The sequence below is a fragment of the Anas acuta genome, chromosome 1, assembly GCF_963932015.1.
Source record: "Anas acuta chromosome 1, bAnaAcu1.1, whole genome shotgun sequence".
Lineage (NCBI taxonomy): Eukaryota > Metazoa > Chordata > Aves > Anseriformes > Anatidae > Anas > Anas acuta.
This window is the reverse complement of record NC_088979.1, coordinates 60407157-60426869: the sequence shown is the minus strand read 5'-3', so window position 1 is coordinate 60426869 and position 19713 is coordinate 60407157. Positions and strand designations below refer to the sequence as shown.

General features: G+C 37.2%; 1 protein-coding gene across 2 annotated transcripts in view; it reads right to left on the bottom strand.

Annotated features, from left to right (window-relative positions):
• Positions 1–464: 464 nt before the first annotated feature.
• ANKRD10 (ankyrin repeat domain 10) overlaps positions 465–19713 on the bottom strand; it is a 36649-nt gene continuing 17400 nt past the window's right edge. The window contains exons 4-6 of one of the 2 annotated variants that reach the window (XM_068678447.1): positions 8519–8754; positions 5004–5099; positions 465–2139 (exon numbers count right to left, since the gene is read on the bottom strand). In XM_068678447.1, the coding sequence (XP_068534548.1) occupies positions 1655–2139; positions 5004–5099; positions 8519–8754 (817 nt within the window). In that variant the 3' untranslated portion in view covers positions 465–1654. The remainder of the gene's footprint in view (positions 2140–5003; positions 5100–8518; positions 8755–19713) is intronic. The other variant, XM_068678458.1, reaches the window with a different exon arrangement.

Here is a 19713-nt window from a genome sequence, read left to right as displayed (position 1 = left end):
GGAGTTTTGCTGGTCTGGCAAACAATCTGCAAAACGCCCGGTCAATTTTCCTACCAGTGCAGCTCAGCCAGAATGCAGCTCTCCATCTGAATACACCGCAGGTATCGGGTAGTGAACCGCACAGAGTGTAAAGTGTATTTAAAACATTGACTCCTCTGCAGTCGGTACCATTTTATGTGAAAATGTTCAAGGGAGAGTACAGTTTCCAGGAAAATCAGACAGCCAGTGTTTTTAAGCTATTTTTGCAGTTCAGGGCTGATACAACCTCTACAGTCAGAATATCTACTGTGTGTTTCTGCGATTCAGTCAAGGACAACTTACTCAGTTGTTCACATTTGCTTCCACACACTGACAAAACTAAGCAGTTCTACAGTTATACTGAGAAAGATCACAGAGAAACATGATTTAAAAGCCATTAAGGACTTGCTCAAACTGCCAACAAAATATAATATCTAAACACGGTCTTCAGATACAATGTAATATGTTTATTTTTTTTTAATCCAAATTGTAAAGGTCCCTTTTTAAACAAAACAAAAAAATCAACACAATTCAGAGGGCTTATCTCATTTACCATATTCTTCCCACCCACTCTCCATTTATCATATCACAAAGCAGCAACTTATATTATTAGTGCTCGTATAGTGCACTTATATGAATTCTGATTTGTGTATTAAGCTTTAAATACAATGTATATCCATGAGCATAGCCCGGAGTACACAACATTACATTTTCAAAGCATGTTAAAAAAAGGACAATAAATGTATATCCAAGACAGTCAAACTCAAATATTTTGACCTGGCAAATTCTCTAACAAGTAACAGTAATTTTAAACTGCATACAAAGCAGAACAGTGCCAACATGCCTCCAGTCTGTGAGCTATGGTAAAATATCAAGCATACACGTAAAGAGGAGAAGCAAAAGGAAGATGCCACAAATTCAGAACTAACCTGAGGCACACCCAACTGCGACTGAACAAAGGCAACCCACCTTCCCACTCTATAATGCAAAGAGCCCAACAACAACAAAAAGCACTCCTATGCTACGGAAAAAGTTAATGTTTAACTTTCTCCAAATTTTGTCTCCGCATTTTTAAACAACTCGCTCAAAAAATGTAAAGATGAACATCTAATTATACTGAACAAATGTACAAAACCGTAAAGTCAGAGAAGCTCCGTAAGATTGCCACTTTTCAACCTTGCATAGTGATAGCTGGCATTGATATTGCTACCATAGCTTCAGCAGAAGATAGGGAAAAGGAAAATCTTTACTTCTAAGTATGCACATATGTAACATTTTCTTCACAAAATTCATTTAAACGTTGTTTTAATAAAAGGGGAAACAGCTCTAAAAAGGGAAAGATAGTGTTCACAAGCTGAGAAATAAAAAAATACAAAACCAGAACATTCCGTAAAAAATGAAAATCATAACCATTCCATCATAACAGCACCTATTTTACCACTAAATAAGCCCCATACATGCAACAAACTACAACTATTGTATAAGGCTGTCAAATTAAAGGTTTACTTCTCATATAAACAAGGTGTAAAAATAGCAATAAGTTGCAATCTTCAAATTTAATGCTATGTGAGGATTTTGTCCCCCCAGATTCATTTGGTAGCAATTTCAATATGCGTTTGATACAAAGGTCATTGATCTAGGAACCGTGGTACAAATACATTGTGCCTAAGACAGTGTTGTCATACCTCTGTTCGACTTTAACAGAATTGGAATGCTCAACAACACTACTAAGCTCGGGGATGCTTTCAGCAGTATCCCCAAAACCATGGTAGTGTCCATAGTGCAAAGTATCTCCAGGGTCTTCCACCCACGAGGGCCGGTTGGAAACGCAGCTGCTCGGGCTTCCATTCAGGTGAAGGGACCCACACATATCAGTGGGGTTATTCATGGCCTTTTCTGGCTCCTCGGTGCCGTTACTGGTATGAATTCGATGCCTGCCGGGAGAAGTTATCCCAGGAATGATGCCGTTAGGTGTTATTGTTACACACTCCTCACGCCTGGTATCCATCCCACTGAGCTGCTGTGCGGCGGTGAAATCCAAATGTCCATTGATGGCACATCCATTTGTCAGTGCATTCAATATGGAGCTACTGCTATTCATATCTGCATTAAGAAATACACCTGTCACCAAAAATTAAGAATAAATCGAAATACATCAAAACGTCTCCACTACACTCCACTGATCTTAAAAACGTTTCCATACACAGCTTTGAAAATAAATCTGCCCTTTCTTTATTTGTAACAACATGGGTAGTTCAAAGCAAGGAGAGCTGAGCACTAAGCTTGAGTCATGGATTGTGATGTCAATATATCTATCTACTTTCAATGTGCAAATATACTGGTATTAATCGTTCAAAGACAAGGTGAATTGCTCAGAAATGATTTCATTTAACTCTATGAAACAAGTGTAGCAGGCAGCATTCCAGACAGCATTTTGAAAGGTGGAATAAAAGGCTTCATTCCATCCTAAATGTAATGCCCTCTTGGGATAAAAGATCATATATGTACAAGAACTGAGTATCTCTGAGAGGGTGATGAGCTGTTTTTTTTATTAATTTTTATTTTCAGTAATAAATAATCTGTGTTTATTTATTTATTTTTCTTTTCAGTGGTCACTCTCACAGCATGGTATACTCTGAAGAAGGCCAAAAAAAAAAGAAATACTATGTTGGGAGGCTAATATAAAATGTTTCAAAGTTCCTTTATTCAGAAAGTACTTCAGTTTATCTAGCAGCCTGCTAGATAAGATCGTGAGCAGGTTTATATTTAATGAGTTTATAACAACATCTGTACAATCCACATGCAAAAGGCCATACAATAGCAACAGCAGAGTGCACAGAAGACTAAAAAAGGTTAATGGCAGGAAACAAAATTCTAAAAACGTGCATGCAAAAAAAAAAAAAAAAAAGAGACAACTGTTTTAGAGCAATTTCTCTTTTGAATTTAGTAATTAGTACAATAATTATTATTTCCATTAACAGATTTCAGCAGCGCGGCTGAAATGTATTTTTTTGCAGTGGTACTCAAAAGTACTAGCTCAAAAGCTGCATGATATATTCTGCCTTAAAAATGCCTACCAGCAAAGGATGTTTAAAAGTTACATCTATATTGGTAAAGATTAGCAAGGCAAATGTAGAAATGCAGACGCATAAGGTGACATTTAAAGATTTTACATTGTTCTTGTGCTCGGATACATGCACATGTGTTTGTGTATACATGAATGCATAAACCTATGTGTAAAACAGGGTTGTATTTACTCTGTATTTGCAAATCAAGCCCATAATTAGACTACGGATAACTATCCACACTTATAAAACATCGGGTTTTTGTTAAAGTGATGTATTATGAATACCACTGTTTGACAAGGAAGAACCAGAAGCTTTGGTTCCCTATTAGTCCTCCGCATGGACATGATTTGAAATATGGATTACGATACTGATACTTCACATACAGCACTGCACAATGCCAAGAAATGTATTAGCTTTGTAACTCGGTGGATATACTAACCGGAATTTCCTGTATCATCCCTACATGAGCTAAAATAACCACATCAACTGAACTGGCTAACCACAAATTCTCACTGAAAGTGAAAAAAAAAAAAAAGCACCCAAACCCATCAAGACATCAAGGCTAATACTTCAGTGATGAAAACGCACAGAAGGAATTTCAGATAGTGTTTATTAACTGAAAAGTGCAAAATGTTAACTGGTTAAAAATAAACCCTTATAGGCTGGCTTTGCCAAATCAAATTTAATAAAAATGGCACTACTGTTAGTTAATATGCAAAAGTAGGTAATGAATAATTCTAGTGATAATTATAGAATGTTACTACTTGTTAAAAATTAGCACCTATAGCAAGAGAGAATATTTATGAAAGACAATCATTTTTCCATAAATAAGAACACTTGGTAATTATCACTGGAAAATATCATAATCTACTTTTTAAGTACTGACTGTATATATATGTATATATATTACTTCTAATATATTAAAATATCTATCCGTCATCATTCCCTTTGGCGAATCTGATCTGTGGTACAAAGCATAAGCATTTTTATCACAGAACACGCTAAGAAATTCATTTCTCAATAATAATGATAACGCACTATAATAGTAACTCTATGAACACCCCGGGGTTACCAAAAGCATCTTGATTCAGCAGCCCTGAAAAAATCTTAGACCATTAATATTCACTAGCACTACTGACATGATGACTGTTTCATGAAGATCAACGTACAAAGTCCAAACAATTTTCCAAGGTACTTTAGTTCCAAATACCAGTTTAAGACCAGCAATATGAAGCTTTTTATTTGCATTAAAAACCACAGATTTGCTCATAGCAGGATCCTGCACTTATATTGCTGTCTGAATAAATTTTAAACACACTACGTATGTCTAGACTACCCTATATAGCATTTTTTGAACTATTTTGAATATAGCTTAGTTGTTATATTATTTTCAAAGCTATATATAAGTGCTACAATGTTTCCCTATCAAGTCTTATTAGCAATGAAATCTATTTAATGGAAATGAAATGAATCACTTAAATTGTTTCTGATTCTTCTGTAACCTGAAATCATAGCAACTAAAAGCAAGGCACAACATAATACAAGCCTTAAGTTAAAAGTGAAACAGCCACTGTCGATTTCGGTTTATCTGAGAACTACTAACAAACCTTCTCTTTCACCATTACAATATTTGTCATGAAACAGCTAATTTTAGATACCCACTAAAACCCCAGAATAGTGGGCGTTACAGCGATACAATGGTTTTCGAGACTCTAGATGACAATGTGCAAAAGTAAAGGATTAAGTCTTATACTTAAAAATAAAATGCGTATTGGTTCTTGCAACGACAAGGCGTTTGCATTGCAGAAACAGTGTATATTTCAATTTCTTTTGGTCCAACAGAACTACTCTCCTGTTGTTTGGTGTCTTCAACCATTTGAATGTTGTTGTAGTTAACAGGAAACTGTCCACTCCCACCTGATACAACAGCAAACTCTCTGTCAACGTGCATATTGTCAGCATCGTCCTCAACTCCTCCATTCATCATTGGTATTAAGCCATCAAAGCTGTAAGCTGATGGAAAAAAAGAGGCAAGCTTAGTCACCGGTGCACACTTCAACATTCAGCCAACAGGTGAGTATTTTGGTTATTAAAACAAGAACTTTCTACATAGAAATCTTGGAATCAGAGAAAGGTTTGGGTTGGAAGGGACCTTAAAGCCCACCCAGTTCCACCCCCCTGCCATGGGCAGGGACACCTCCTACCAGCCCAGGTTGCCCACAGCCCCATCCAGCCTGGCCTTGCATCTTAGTTGTTTGCTTTTGAAAGCTTCCGATTTCTTTTGAGATTCCAAGTGGGAAACGAGCAAATGTTCAGTAGTTACACTGTCATTTCCATCCCTCAAAATGGAGAATTACCAGAGTACCTATCACACTTTGCACCTGTGTATCAGTTACTAGCCTGATGTACTAACAGGTTGACTAAAGAGGAATTTAGATTACCCACATTTAGGCTTTACAGCATGCCCGATGGATATGAAGCAGTCTCTATCCCAGAGGATGTTTGCCTGGCCAGCCGGGACTGCTCCCTCCTTGGCTCCCAGTTCCCAAAAACCCCGTCCCAGCCCTATGAGACTGCTCCAGGGCTCCCTTCAAGAGCTGAACAAACTGATCTCTTTTCTTATAAAGCCAAAAAGTGGCTACTCTGCTGTGGGACATGCTTTAACAAGCTAGACGGGCTTGACTGCAGTGTCTCTTACAGCTGCCAGCTGAGGTACTCCTCCAGTATCAGCCCAGCAGACCCCGCACTGCTCTCACACCGACACTAACACACCTTTTAGTACCCTGCATGCACTCAGTATTATGTTTTAAATGGTTACATTAGTAGACTGCAAGTCAGCTTGCATTACCTTGGGCACAACAGAAATTTTGGTAATTTGTTTGTAAGGAGCCTCCAGCAATCACTAATGTGTTTCAGGGCCAAAGAGCTCGCATGGGGCTTAAAGGAGACCAGGGCTTTGCATCAGTGAACCTCACATCATCCTAAACTAGGAAGGGAAAGGCATATTCTGCAGCAAACCAGAGGAATATGACGTGCAGTTCCACGCTGGCACATCCAAGGGTACACCTAGCATCATTCCCTGTCCCCATCCCACAAAGGGCAGGCAGCAGCAGCCACGGTGCTGATACAGCCGGTCACCTCTTGCTCACAGCGAGCCAGCATTGTGTGGAGCACACAGGGCAGCCTGCCGAGGGCCAGGAGTTAGGGGGACGGGGATGGGACTGTGACAAATGCACCTGTAAGATGGGTTGGCCCTGCGTGCATCATCTGTGCATTTGACCCCGTGCACCAAGCAGCCTGGGAAGCAGGGAGAAGGTGCTGGATCCGATTGCAGAAAAATGGACATAAAACATAAAACCCTGCTAATGTTTCTAAGCCCAAACTATCTGGTGTATGTTCTGAATGCTGTCTTGCAACAGGAGTAGTTACAGATGTGTATTTGTTACACTCAGCTTATGGTGCTCATTTTTATATTCCAATAGCAGAGAGTAATTCATTTCCATCACAGTGTATCATGTATCAGCGTTGCACAATTTTGAGGCCAAAGGGTTTTAATACCGTGTGCCTGGCAGCAGGTATACATGTGTGCATATAAACAAAATTATGTGTATGTAACTCACGCCCCCTGCCCAGTTTAGCTATTTCAGGACAGCTCAAGTATTTCTCCCAACCCTACTGCTTATGGTCTCATAGTAAGGCACAATGTGTAGGTTTTCCAAAGGAGGAATTGTTCTAACTCAGGGTATGGCCATCAAAACCCTACCCCTTCCAGCAAACACAGGGCGTCTGCACGCTCTGAAATGCAGAATCTGCCACGCAAACAGCTTTAAAGGAAAGGACAAGAGGACAGTGTGCCTGTGATAAGGGCAAAATTGCCCCAAAATTGGTAGTGCTTTGGAAAAAGGCTAGCTAAGCACAAAGATACAGTGATGACTTCTTATTACTCACCTTTACTGTTTACAAAGTGCCTCAAGACCAGTGACTCATTCCCACCCCAACAGGCTTCCTGCATTAATACGACAGACACTACTGATGCCGATGCCTTTGAAGGCAGACGCATCTGATCAGAAACTTCAGTTTCAAGTCTGGATGCACCTCTTAATTACTCTGAAAACCCTCAAGCACATGCAGCAAAGCATTTCCCTTTGCTCGCAAAGGTCTTAAAGAATTATACTTGTAAAAAAATTCAAGAATTACTCACACTGCTTCTCTACTCTAACGTCTCCATTTTTGGTGAGGAGACCTCATTCACTTAAACATAATTTTGTTTGCCCCATCCACAGCTGCAGCTGTTTATGCTGAAAGGAAATGCAGATACTGCTATTTCTTGGCAACATACATCATAAAAATAGCTAGCCTGGTGCCACTCCTGCACATTTTGGGGAAACACAACCTCGTGACTAGATTGGAGGAATTTTCTGGAACTAAGAGATTGCTGGTTATGAACAGTCAGAAGGAACAACTCTTAAATACTACGGAGAGACAATACTGATGTCATTTACATTGTCCGTTATCAATTTTAAAGCATTGTTTTGGCCTCATTTCCACTCTTGTTCACTGGAATTAAGCACCAGCTGAGCCCATTTTATTTGGCTTGCTGGAGGCCGCATCTGTTAGAGCAACATAAATTTTAACTGATGAAAGTGTCTTCAGTGACGACCTGCAAAGTCCCTCTCCCAGTGCTGGACGCAGGAATAACAAAGGAGGTTTGAATACCGAATGCTGGATTCCCTTTAATAAGAGTTTAATGGAGTTTAAGACCAGAACTATCAAGGTGCTATCCCATCACGGCTTGCAGGGGAAGCAGCGATATCCTCATCGTACAAGGCTGAAAATGAATCCTCAGGATTCATTCTAGTCTGACACCCTGCTGTAACTTATCCGTTCCCCTTCCCTTGGAACAAAATCCTGGGGATTTAATGTACGCTCACTGAATGTCACCCATATAATCTGTATCAACTGAGAAACTTTTTTTTTTGCATCACATTTATTTCATCCATCTTGCCTAGTAAACAGTTTCTGAAGTGTGAATGAATCCTGAAATGGAAAATTACCATCAGAACACCCGGGCTTCTTTGTGAATTAAGGCAATATTATGTTGCTCTCCAAAACAAGAAGAAATTGAGGAAGGAGCAGAAGCTAATTTCAGCTGCTGCTCTTCTGCATGTTATTCTTGGCATCGTGTAACTGCAGAACTCTCCGGAAATAGAAATTTCTGAGCATGCCAAGATGCTAACAGGGATCTTATGGCATATGGATATTCTTCAAAGGATGGAAAGCTTTATTTACCTACCTCTTGTATTCACATGTATTTTAAGTATGTTGGTGAGTTTGTGAATAATACTCAACATCCAGTCTGAAAGGCTTTAAAATGTTTATTTTCCTTTCTTGGCAACAACGTCACCCCATCCCTTTTACCTCTAGTGTCTCACCTTCCGTTCTAGCTTTCTTTACTCCAGCAGACTCCGTGTCTTCAAAGGATCTCTTTCGACTTGTCCCACCACTGAATGGGTTGGGACCTGCGTTCTGATGAACCCCATTTAAGGTGCCATTGCTATAGTAACGATTCAGGTGACAGTTCTGGAGGTTCAAGAGAAACTGGGCACATTCTTGGAAGCCCTGGGTATGTGCAAGGTCTGCTGCTGTCAGGCCACTGGCATTTCTCAAGCTGTACAATACAAAGAAACTGAATTACACTCATTCATCAACCTAGCTGGCTGCTGCTGCTGCCCTTACTGACTATCTATCTGTTGGCGATGAGAGAAAGCATACACTTAGCAAATTTCCATTAAGAAATTAGTTATCAATCTTAGTATTATAACTAACTTAACTTTTCTCACATATATCTGGCTTCTAAGCAAAATTTGGGAGACAAAACACTTTAAAATAAAATCAATATACTATATGCCTTAAAAAAGCATCTTCCTATTTAAACTTCTCAAAACGCTTTATTCTAAAATAGTCTGAAGACCTGATCTTTACGTAAACTTCAGACTAATTTAAGCCTTGAACGTTACCATCTTCTGCAGTTTATTTTGCAATCTCTATCTTGAGTAAAAGATCAAATACTCAAAACAAACTTAACATGACTTGGCAATTGTCCATGGCATTCTGGTTTCTAAGGTAACAACAACATCACTGTTCCTCCTAACAATAAAATATACACATACATAGAAAAAAAAAAAAAGATAAGATGCTATACTTAGTTATGCTTTGCTTATAGTTTTGTTTTTTTTTTTTCTGGTTTGTTTCTCATTTCAAAGTGTGTGACATCATAAGTGTTGGGACTTGCTTTGTTATTTGAACCAAGACTTTTTCCACGTACAAGAGAAATGGCACTGGATTTTGAACATCCTAATATACCAAGGAGCTTATAAATGAAACCAGATTAAGACATGTAGACTTGTGGAGGTTTAATTTGCAAGAATGCTGTAGGCCATGTATTTACACAAACATACAGTATGTCTGTGCTTAGACACACCGGATCCTGTCAGAAGGAAGCACAGAGAACTGGCAACAAGAAAGCTAGAAGTGACACAACTAGACTGTGAAGCAAAAGATATGCCAATGAATCTTTCCTATTTTTCCCCCTCCTTTCAAACCACAGCTAACTAGTCAGAAAAATGGATTTTTGTTTCTTGGCTTCAGTAGTTTATACTACAGTATATACTGTAGTAGTTGAAGTCTAAGACTTAGAAGTCCAGAAAGAGTCTAGCCACAGAATGAGAATTCAGAAGATGAATAGACCTGACTCTTCCTTCATATCAAGCAGAAGACAACTCAATCCAGCTCATGCAAAGAACACAGGGAACAAAGCTCAGCTTTACTTCCTAGAACACTGCAATTTATTTGCTGTAACAATGAAAGACCAGACAGATCTTCAGAAACTATTGCAGCAAGGCTAATTCCATACATAGATACAGCTACATTATGTAAGGTTTGGAAGGGTACTTTGAAATACTACAGAACCAGAAAGGTTATTAACTAGGAAGATCAGGGTAATCTCATTCTATTCTAGACTATTTTAAGTGGTCACTTACTTGGACTACTAGCGAAAATCCAGAGAACAGCAGAGAAGAGCATCCCAAAAAGCAAGACTTTAGGAGACTGAAAAAACTATTTGGTCAAAAGAAATGAAGTCTCAAGGTGGAGATACCAGCTTCAAGCACCTAACAGACAGCTGCAAAGAGACTAATATGTTCAGTGCATCCAGCGCTGGCAGTATATGAAGGGGATTAACAAGAGCTAAGTATATTTTCAATAAGGCACTAGGAGAAAGTTTCAGTATAAAGCTGGTTAGGGCTGTTGAATCTACAAAGTGTTTTTTCACCTCCTCCTTTTTAAGAGCAGACTATGAGGCCAGAAATTCTGTGAAATGTACCCGATCCTTCCCAGGGCTACACCAGATGGCCTGCTGAGGGTCCTGCTAACCAGCATTCAGTGCTCTTCTGGCAGTTCTAATTTACTTGTGTTGTAATACAGATGTAATATTTCAAAATTGATTTTGAACAAAGTGACTAATTCCATTCTGTCTAAATTGTTTTAAATTTGCTGGCCCAAAAAGGAAAATAAAAGAAATCTAAATGAGCACATTAAAGATATGCAAAGATAAAAGCATGACCAAAACAATATGGTGTTAACACCTGATTTCATAAAACACCAATGAATAATAATTCTACCATTTAGCAGGTGTTGTTGAACAGTATAGCTCTGCTTTGAAAAAATGGACTGTAAGACAAAAAAAGACTGTAAGATGTAACTGTGAGACAGACTAAGTCACCATTTCCCAAAGTAATGGTGATATAAGCTGTGAGAGGCATTTGGAGATGTACTAACTAAGACCCAAGAGTGTAAGGCTACATGTACTAAATTTTGAGAAAGTTTGTTTCCCAGAAACAAAAGAAATGAGATCTAAATTAATGTCTGACAGATTTCAATATGTAATCAGCTTTGTACGATTTTATAGATCTCTCCCCTCCCCACTTCTTAAACGCCTTATTCCTAACAGGCAAACAAAAAAGCACTTGTCCTAAGGAAGTATTTTAGAAATATTGCATAGATTTTCTAGGGCTCAAGCAGACTGGATGTAGCATTCTTGATTCTAAGAGTTTAGAAATTTCTCTCTTAAAAATCTGAGTCTGAATTTAACAATTTCACAAGAACTCACTTCGTCAGGAAGTTAGCAAAAAAAAATAAAAAATGTCAAGTCAAATAAAAGGGGATGTAGACGACTCTAGAAACTTGCTGGCCAACTGCTACTCAAGAGAAAACAACTGCAAAGTTCTCTCTGCTCTCTCTCAGTGGGCATAATAATATGAGGAATTCTTCTACATTCAGTTGTCAAGTTCTGTGAATTTAATAGAAAATTGATTATTCTAGGACTTTCAAATCCTTTCACATTTCACTTAAATGTGCTTGTATTCCAATATTTTCAGGAAGGAGAAAAGCAGAAGTCAACAGAAACGGCACAAACTTTTTTTTTTTTTTGAGAAAATGAAACCTAATCTAGAAAAATAACATTCTACGTCTTTAGCAGCTTTTTTTTAGCCTTCTCTAGGAAAAAAAAACAAAAACAAAAACAAAAAAACAACCTGTCACTGGAAACACAAATGGCTAAAAGAACTAGCCATGCTACACTAGCTCATCATAACTGCAAGAAAAAATGGCAAACTCAATTAGCCCACGCATAAATCAGAAAGATAAAGCCCTTAACATATCACGGTTTTACCAGATTGGAATAGCTTTATGACATGAATTCATCAAGAAGTGTTTCCAAAATATGCAATTGAATAAGAAGTAATGCCATCACTGTGAGGATTTTGAGTGCATAACAGCAAAATCCAGTCCAATACAGTCTTTCCAGAAACCCTGAAGTGAAATACTAGAAAGAATTAAAAAGCTCAGCCAGCTACTCCACCACTCTTTAAAAGCACTGATCTGGACTCCGAGTAGTACTCCCCTGTCACAGCAGCAGTTACAAGGAACTGGGAACACTTCTCCTGAATCTCAAATTACCTCAAATGATGCCAACGTTTGGAAATGAAGCAGCTAGCTCTGCTAGGTTCATAAGCTAATATAAAAGCTGTTAATGTAAACAGACTTTATTATGGAAAGGAAAATAGAAATGGCTCACTGCACTGACCACGTATAAGATGCATAAGGAGTTCAATCTCTTACGTGCAATCTATCTCTATGTCAGCTCTTGATTATGAACTGCAGTGATGCAAACTATCAGGTGAAAAAGTAGAAGCAATTATTGAAGATTATTTTCAATATTAAGCCAACTCTGTATGACACAGACTGCATTGTTAAAAAAAAGGAAACTCAGAGAGCTGATCACTGTGTTTAAGTAAATTGTCAACTGCCTCAGTTATTAGAGATGTCCCATGAAAGGCACATTCCTTAATTTCTCACAGCTGCTTACAAGAACAGTTTGACTACATAAAGGATACTTTAACTAAAACCAACTTCAAGACTTTGGCTGTGAAAGAAAAGTAGTGAAAAAAATGCAATCCTTTGGACAAGACGGATGGAAATACCTCAAAGTTTCATATTTCTTGAAAAACTTTCTTTTCCACCCATCCTTGATTTTTTTTAAGTCAAAAATCCTTTCAGTACTAGTTTTGAGCTGACTTTAACCCTAACCTTGAAATAGCCAAAGAAACTGAGAACATACTATCTGATATTAAATCTTCAGGTAAGTGGCCCTTTTATTCCTTCTCGTAATACTGCAAATATGACAGCACTATTTCTCCAACTATTACTCAGAATGTACAACTTAGCAAGGAACTTTTCCGCAGGTTCTCTCCCTTCCCCCTTCTCTCCCTCTTTTTTTTTTCCCTTAAGATACTACACTTGAAAACAAGCTTTGACGAGTCTTCTCAACATCCTTTCAGGAGTTTTCTCAAAACTAGGCCACCTAGCTGAAAGAAGACCAAGCATGTATCAAGCTAGACAGACAGGTATTTTCCAAAGATGCTTTTATGAAGTAGCTATCAGATGTGAAAGGATGGAATAAAGTCATACTAAAGAAAAGAAAATCAGGCTAAGCCTTGAAAAGTTACATGCAAGTTACAATTAGACAGTCTTTTATTAAATAGCACATTCATTGAGTCAGTACAGTATTTTCTATTTACCATCAAACCTCCTCTCTTCTCCAGTAAATCAAGTCCAAAAAAGTAGATGTCTCTGAAGGAGGTCAGTCCAGCTACAGAAACAGGTGGAGAAGCTCAGGAAAGCACACTGAAAACTATACCTCTCAAAAGACGATTCTGGTGTCCTGTTTTTTGTTTTTTTTTGGCACCTACTCCAGACAGGAATATGTATAAAGGGTTGAATTGAAAAAAGTGAGGAACATCTCCGACTTAACCTTACCCAGAACTAAGTGCAGTTTTCGTTGTCAGGAAATTGATTCACTCTACACTTAGAAAGCACGAACCTTGCATCATTTCCATTTGATTTTCCATTCATATTTGAAAAACAAATGAGTCCTCTTAAGATAACTTGGCAGTATTTCATTTTGCTTTATAGTTTATTCATTGCATTTATGTAACTCTTATTACTGCAGATAAATCAGAATCACAAAAGCATGATGTTATTTACCCTCAGCCTTCTTTGTAGACAAAAATCCAGGAGCTGGGAATGATAAAGATGTATTATTTTCCTTGAAGAATGGAAGTGTGGGATGCTAACTCCAAAGCAAAAGAAAAAAATACAATTGGAAAGATACATTTTCATACTATAAAGTTATTATAAATAGAAAAGGTCCATGAGAATAGTTGACGGAAATCTGGATATGGAGAAGTAGAAGTAGGTGATCTTGAGGTTTCTTGACAGATTACATTTAACACTTGAATTCTGTAGTGACAAGTGTTTTATAAATGAACTGAAAGCACGCACTGTTTATTAGGAGTTAAAACTCTGACTTTTGTATATACATTTATTCACATACCTTCTATAGTGCTCAAACAACACTCTTACAACTCAGTATTTCTTCATCCATCAAGAGATGTCCACAGGCAGTCTTCAAAACTGACTAATCTTGGCATGAAGAGGACTTTTTTTTTTTTAATTTTGTTTTTCTCCCTCCAGTTGACATCACAACTCCCATTTTAAAGGCCCAGTTCATCTGAGAGTCTTGGTATCAAATTAAAGCAACTATAAAGAGGACACTCTTGAAGCTTATGCTTCCCTACTTCTGAAATGCTTTTAAAAACGCTGTGTGCGTAACTCAGTTGTTGTTCATAAATAATTAAATATCCTGACCAAACAGGATTTGCATATAGAAACACAAAGGTAACTTTCAATTTAGCCTTATTTTAGGGAGATTTTTATTATCTCAATCTAACCACAATTTTTTGTTTTGAGAAGTTCCCTAAAGGAAGGAAAAATCTGAGGCAAGCTCTCAGAAAATATGGAAGATAATTCCACTGTGATTAAGGTACAGAGAGTACAAAAAGTAACTTAAAATTGTTTAAATGTACCTTCTTGTAAGGAAGATTTACTTCAAGATAACTCAAAAAATTACTCTTAGAAGGATCTGTAGAAAGAAAGACTTGTGTTTCTTGCATTGACTTATAAATGATACTGAATTTACATGTACTTAGACAAACTTGATTCTAAGTCGTTTTAGTTGTTCATATTTTTTATACTCACTGAAGGAAAAAAATCAAGTACATTTCTGTGTCTTTGGTATAAACTACTTGAAATACTCTATCTTCCACTTATAATGTCACATACCTTGAAAAACAAAACAAATGTTTGCTACAAAAATTCAACATTCAATCTTTTTGAAAAAACAGTCATATGCAAAAAAATCCTCTAATTTTAAATAGTGATTACATCACCTACAGCTCACTGTGCTTTTGTTAATGCCATGCGACAATCTAAGAAAATAAACCACAGTTTTTGTATATCAATGTAATATCTGTTAAAAAATACTGATCTCAACTTATCTATTGTTAGTTTACAAATAAAAAAAAGTAGATAATTGTAAATTAGGGTAAGCAAAGCATGCAAATCTATAGATTCTATATCTGAATTCCTAGATTAGCATTAAAACCAATCACCGCAACAAATACCTCAACAGTATGCCTTGTGTGCAGAAAGGAAGCGATACTGAACATTCAATGCCACAACTGTAAGGTTTTCGGAGAAGCACCTGTGGCAGTTTCAGCAGTTTCTATATGGAATGCTCCCCCTTTCTAGGATTACTTGAAAAAATCAAGTCAATTCGAATTACGTAGCTGTAAAACATTGACATGTGTAGTTTTCACAGTTTCAGAATCTTCTGTTTGATTTAAACGGGCAATGGTGCATAAACAGGAAACTTATAATCATAAGGGATCACATATTTGCAGGCAACATTAAGCTTAAAAGTTACATTAACAAACATAAAGTGCTGTAGCACATTATTCATTATGTAAGCCATTCTCATGTGACCACCTTAACAACAAGATACTAAGCCTTTTATGCCTTTAAAGCATCATTACGTTCATCCTGAAACCAATTTGTCAGTTCTTCACCGAAATTTATATAGAATGGATTAAAATTACCAGTCAACTCATGGCTTCAATTACTTTAAATTTAGTAGGCTGTATCTCAAGAGAATTAGTAACTATTCCTATACAAAAATTAGCAGATACAAGGATTAAAACAAAAGGAGAAAGAAAAAAAGAGATCAGAACACGAAAACGCCCACAGTGAGAAAAGAATTCCTATAAACATCAGTATACTAATCTAAAATTTCTACAGCAAAGTGATTTTAAAATACTAAACTTTAAGTGTTTTAACCCTTTGGTGTCCAAATACAAAAGTCACAAAGTAGTTTTGATTTTTTTTTAGATACCAAGAGAAAAAATTTTCTTAACTAAACAGATGCGTGCCACTGCTGGGGACAGCTACAAAAAAAATCACGCTAGAATTACAAACTGGGCATCTACAAAGGCGCAAGTTGGTGCCAAGTTTTTATTTCACAACAAAACATGTGGCAGCTGAAATTATTTTAGACCTTTTAAAACAATGGTAGAGATTTTCAGAACATCCTCCAAAATCGTACCAAGGCGAGCATATTGGAAAGAAGGAAGCTCTTCTTCGTGAAGACACTTGTTTCATCATCAGTATTATGGTACATGAAGAACTACGCAGCTGTAATGAGCTCTCACGTGTATATAAGACACATTTGCTCACAACTGAGCAAATGCTGGCACAAGGAAGAATTCATTAACCACGGTATGCAAATTAGAAATCCTACATTCATCACCATCAGATGTTGATTTATTGATTTGGTTTCCAATTTAAACACTTTAAGAAAGACCTCGAACAGTGGACTCAGATTTTCAGAGCCTCTTGTAGAAATGATCCACATTTCCAAGTAAACTTTTATCTGAAGAAATGTGTGACTTTGCTTGCTAGCAGCAATCAACATTTTTCAGTTTATACTCAATTACATAAGAAATTATTCCTAAACACAACTCACAAAGGTATTAAGGACCATGTTAACTCTTAAAATGACAGCATGCTTGCAACACTGCATAACAGAAAAGACCTGCACTATTAAAATGAAAGCAGAAATTTCCTAGATCACTAGCAACAACGAATTCCAAAGCAGCTTCTTCTTTTCAGTATTGCAGCCACTTTAAAGACAATAGAAGAGTTATTTAGCCAAAAAACTATGAAAATCAGGACCATCACTGCTGCTACTAGTATTTTTCTAGGCACAGACAAGGAACTCCAGAAAAAGTTGCTTACAATGAGAAAAGCATTATGGAAGACTTTTAAGGAAAAGTTCAGAGTAAGCTCTGAACTGAAAAGATGAACAGCGTTGTAATGCAGAGTCCTCAAAGACGCCTCTGGTAGCAAATACAATCACCTTCTTTCTCTTGAATGTATAAATTGAAAAGCAATGACACGAGAACTTGACCTAGAACTTGAAAAATTAAGGAAGCAAGCTTTTTTTCCAAATGTGCCAAATTCAGAAAAAAAGTTCAAGAGATTTAGTATAAAAATCATGGACAGTAAGAGCTTGGGAAAACTAAAGAAAAAAGGTAAGTTAATTTTAAATAAGTATTTTTGTGCCAAAAGGGGGAAAAAAACAAGAATGAAAGGACTAGAGATATCAGATGGAATTGTTATTTTCCAGTAATATGTGTGACAAGGGAGAATAGGATGTCTTTCAAGCTACATAATTTTTTTTTGTCCTCTTACTCAAGCAGACAGAAGATCTTTTGGATTAAGAATCTATTGACATGTACGAAACCACTTTAAAGGAGCTTCACAGAGCATTTTCAACTTAGACTTTCTTCAAAAACAAAACAAAACAAAACTATCTACCAGGTATTGAAAATATTTCATGAAACAGAAAGAAGGAATCAATCTCAAACAGAATAGTAACGTTCTCCCTAAGTGCTAGCTTCCAAAGCTTTTCCACGACTTGCTAAGCTCCATGCAATGAAATACAACTCATATAACCTGTAGCACAAGTCACACAATTTAAGAAAACTGTTTCTGACCAACCTGAACATGTTGTGGACCATGCTACAATTGCCTATTTTTTTTTTTTTTGTCCAGATTCAAAGACACTAGTTAAACTATGATCAAGTCAACTGAAAACGCCCAAACTAGAATAGCAAATGAAACCCCAATCAACGTATCTACTACCAGAAGTTAATTGCCACTTCTTTGCTTTAACAATTCTGCAGGCAACGTGTACCAGCAGATCAAGCACAGCATCCGTGCAGATCACTACCACTATCTATGTCAGAACTAACCATCAGAACTACGCAGACTATTGTATTTGGGAATACACTGCACCCTCGCTTCTTCCATTGTACCTAACATGTACAATGTTAGATCACTCGCCCCTGAAAAAACCCTAACATTCCTGTCAGAAATCTGAGTTATCAAGACTTCAAAGTCTTGGTAACACCTCATTTTTCCTTATCCGTCTCTTTTTGGACCGAAGAAAAGCCAAGAAACCAGTGTTATAAATCACAAAGGCTTGTCACTAATGACTAAGCTCCTCTATCAAGCTGGACCATATCCTGTGTCCTCTTTATGTTCCAGAAAGGTCACAAAATATCATGGCTTTAATGAAGAATTTAACTTTACTCATAAGAAGTACCACCTCTCACATTTTTTTCTATTTCTGAACTTATGTCAACAACTACTATTGTTATTCCACCTCCACCAAGAATAATCCACTCTCAAACTGAACAGCAACTACTGAGTTTGCCACAGCTTCCTGTAATTACTCAAAACAGCTTTAACTGTGAAAACTACACTTTTCCATCCTGATTTACTCTAAAACTGAGCCTCTCCCACTTTCTGATTTATTAGCTATCTGTACACATATGAGCTGATTCAGTATTCCCAAATCCCTTCTCGAAACTAACCCAAACCACTACCTTATTTCATGGTCACAAATCATATTAAGTTCTTCTACAACAACAATCAAGTATGAAACCAAACGTGGAAGAAATTAACAAGCTTTATTTGTAATTATTGTGCAGAAGAATTAGTTTCACCACTGAAATGTATAAAACACGGACTCTGCCTCCCTGTATGAATTTATACAGGAAGGGAAAGGAAGAAAGAGACCCCAAGCCTGTAGCCTCCATACTGCAGAACAGTAACTACGTGAATACTGTGGTGAAGGCCCTAAAAATGTTTCTGATATATAATGAAAACAGAACAGCCACATTTTTCTTAGCTATACTATACTGCCTAGTAATGCAGCAGTAGTTAATCCAAAAGTTTGACTGCTGAATGGGGAGCTGGCAATCAGGTTTGCAAAAAGAGTACTGTATGAAGCAGTGAAGCAGTTTGAAAAGTACCAAACAGATCATGTAAGTATTAATATACTAATTAACAGATAAGAACAATTCTGTTGAAACAGTACCTAACTGCTATTCCTAAACAAAAAAATAGTGAGAATCAGAAGCATTATTCTCAAGATGGGGTTATGGACTATAAGATAATAGGATGTTACTTTTTCTACACTGAATCAGTATAGCAGCACAGCTTTGGAAATTAAGAGATGTAATGGCATTGCAGCCATACTCAGAAGTATTCGAACACCACACAGGCTGCAGTTCTGTATTCATAATTGGGTAGCTAAGTTAGCTAGCTAACAAAAACAAGCACACGCTAAAAAGAATTGCAAGTCTCTGCTAAGTTTTTAGGAAAGTAGGAAGAAAACCAGAAAGATGAAACATTACCTACTTCCAAGTAGTAAGTACAACTCAGCTAACAGAGGAGATGTCAAAACCCTGAGACAGTTTCAGGGAACAAGCCACGTAAGTTTCCCTAAAAGGGGAACTGGTAGAAGTAGCAAAGGAATAGCTGATTTCTGCTGTTTATGCTCATGAAATCTACACAAAATTCTTCTGTCTGTTCACTAAAGAGGACTGAGTTTCAGAAAGTAAAGTTTCAAAAGTGCAAATGAGAAGAACGAAAGCTGAGATGTTACAGGAGTGGTCATAATTCAAATGTGAAAGATGGCACTTCAAAGAGAAAAGTACGACAAGGATTTCACAATTGGCTAATCGAAAGGAACTAAGAAGAATCTATTAGATTTCTGCTGTGATGGATGAAGAGCCGTTGTGAAGAAGTAAAATGAAGTTAAGGA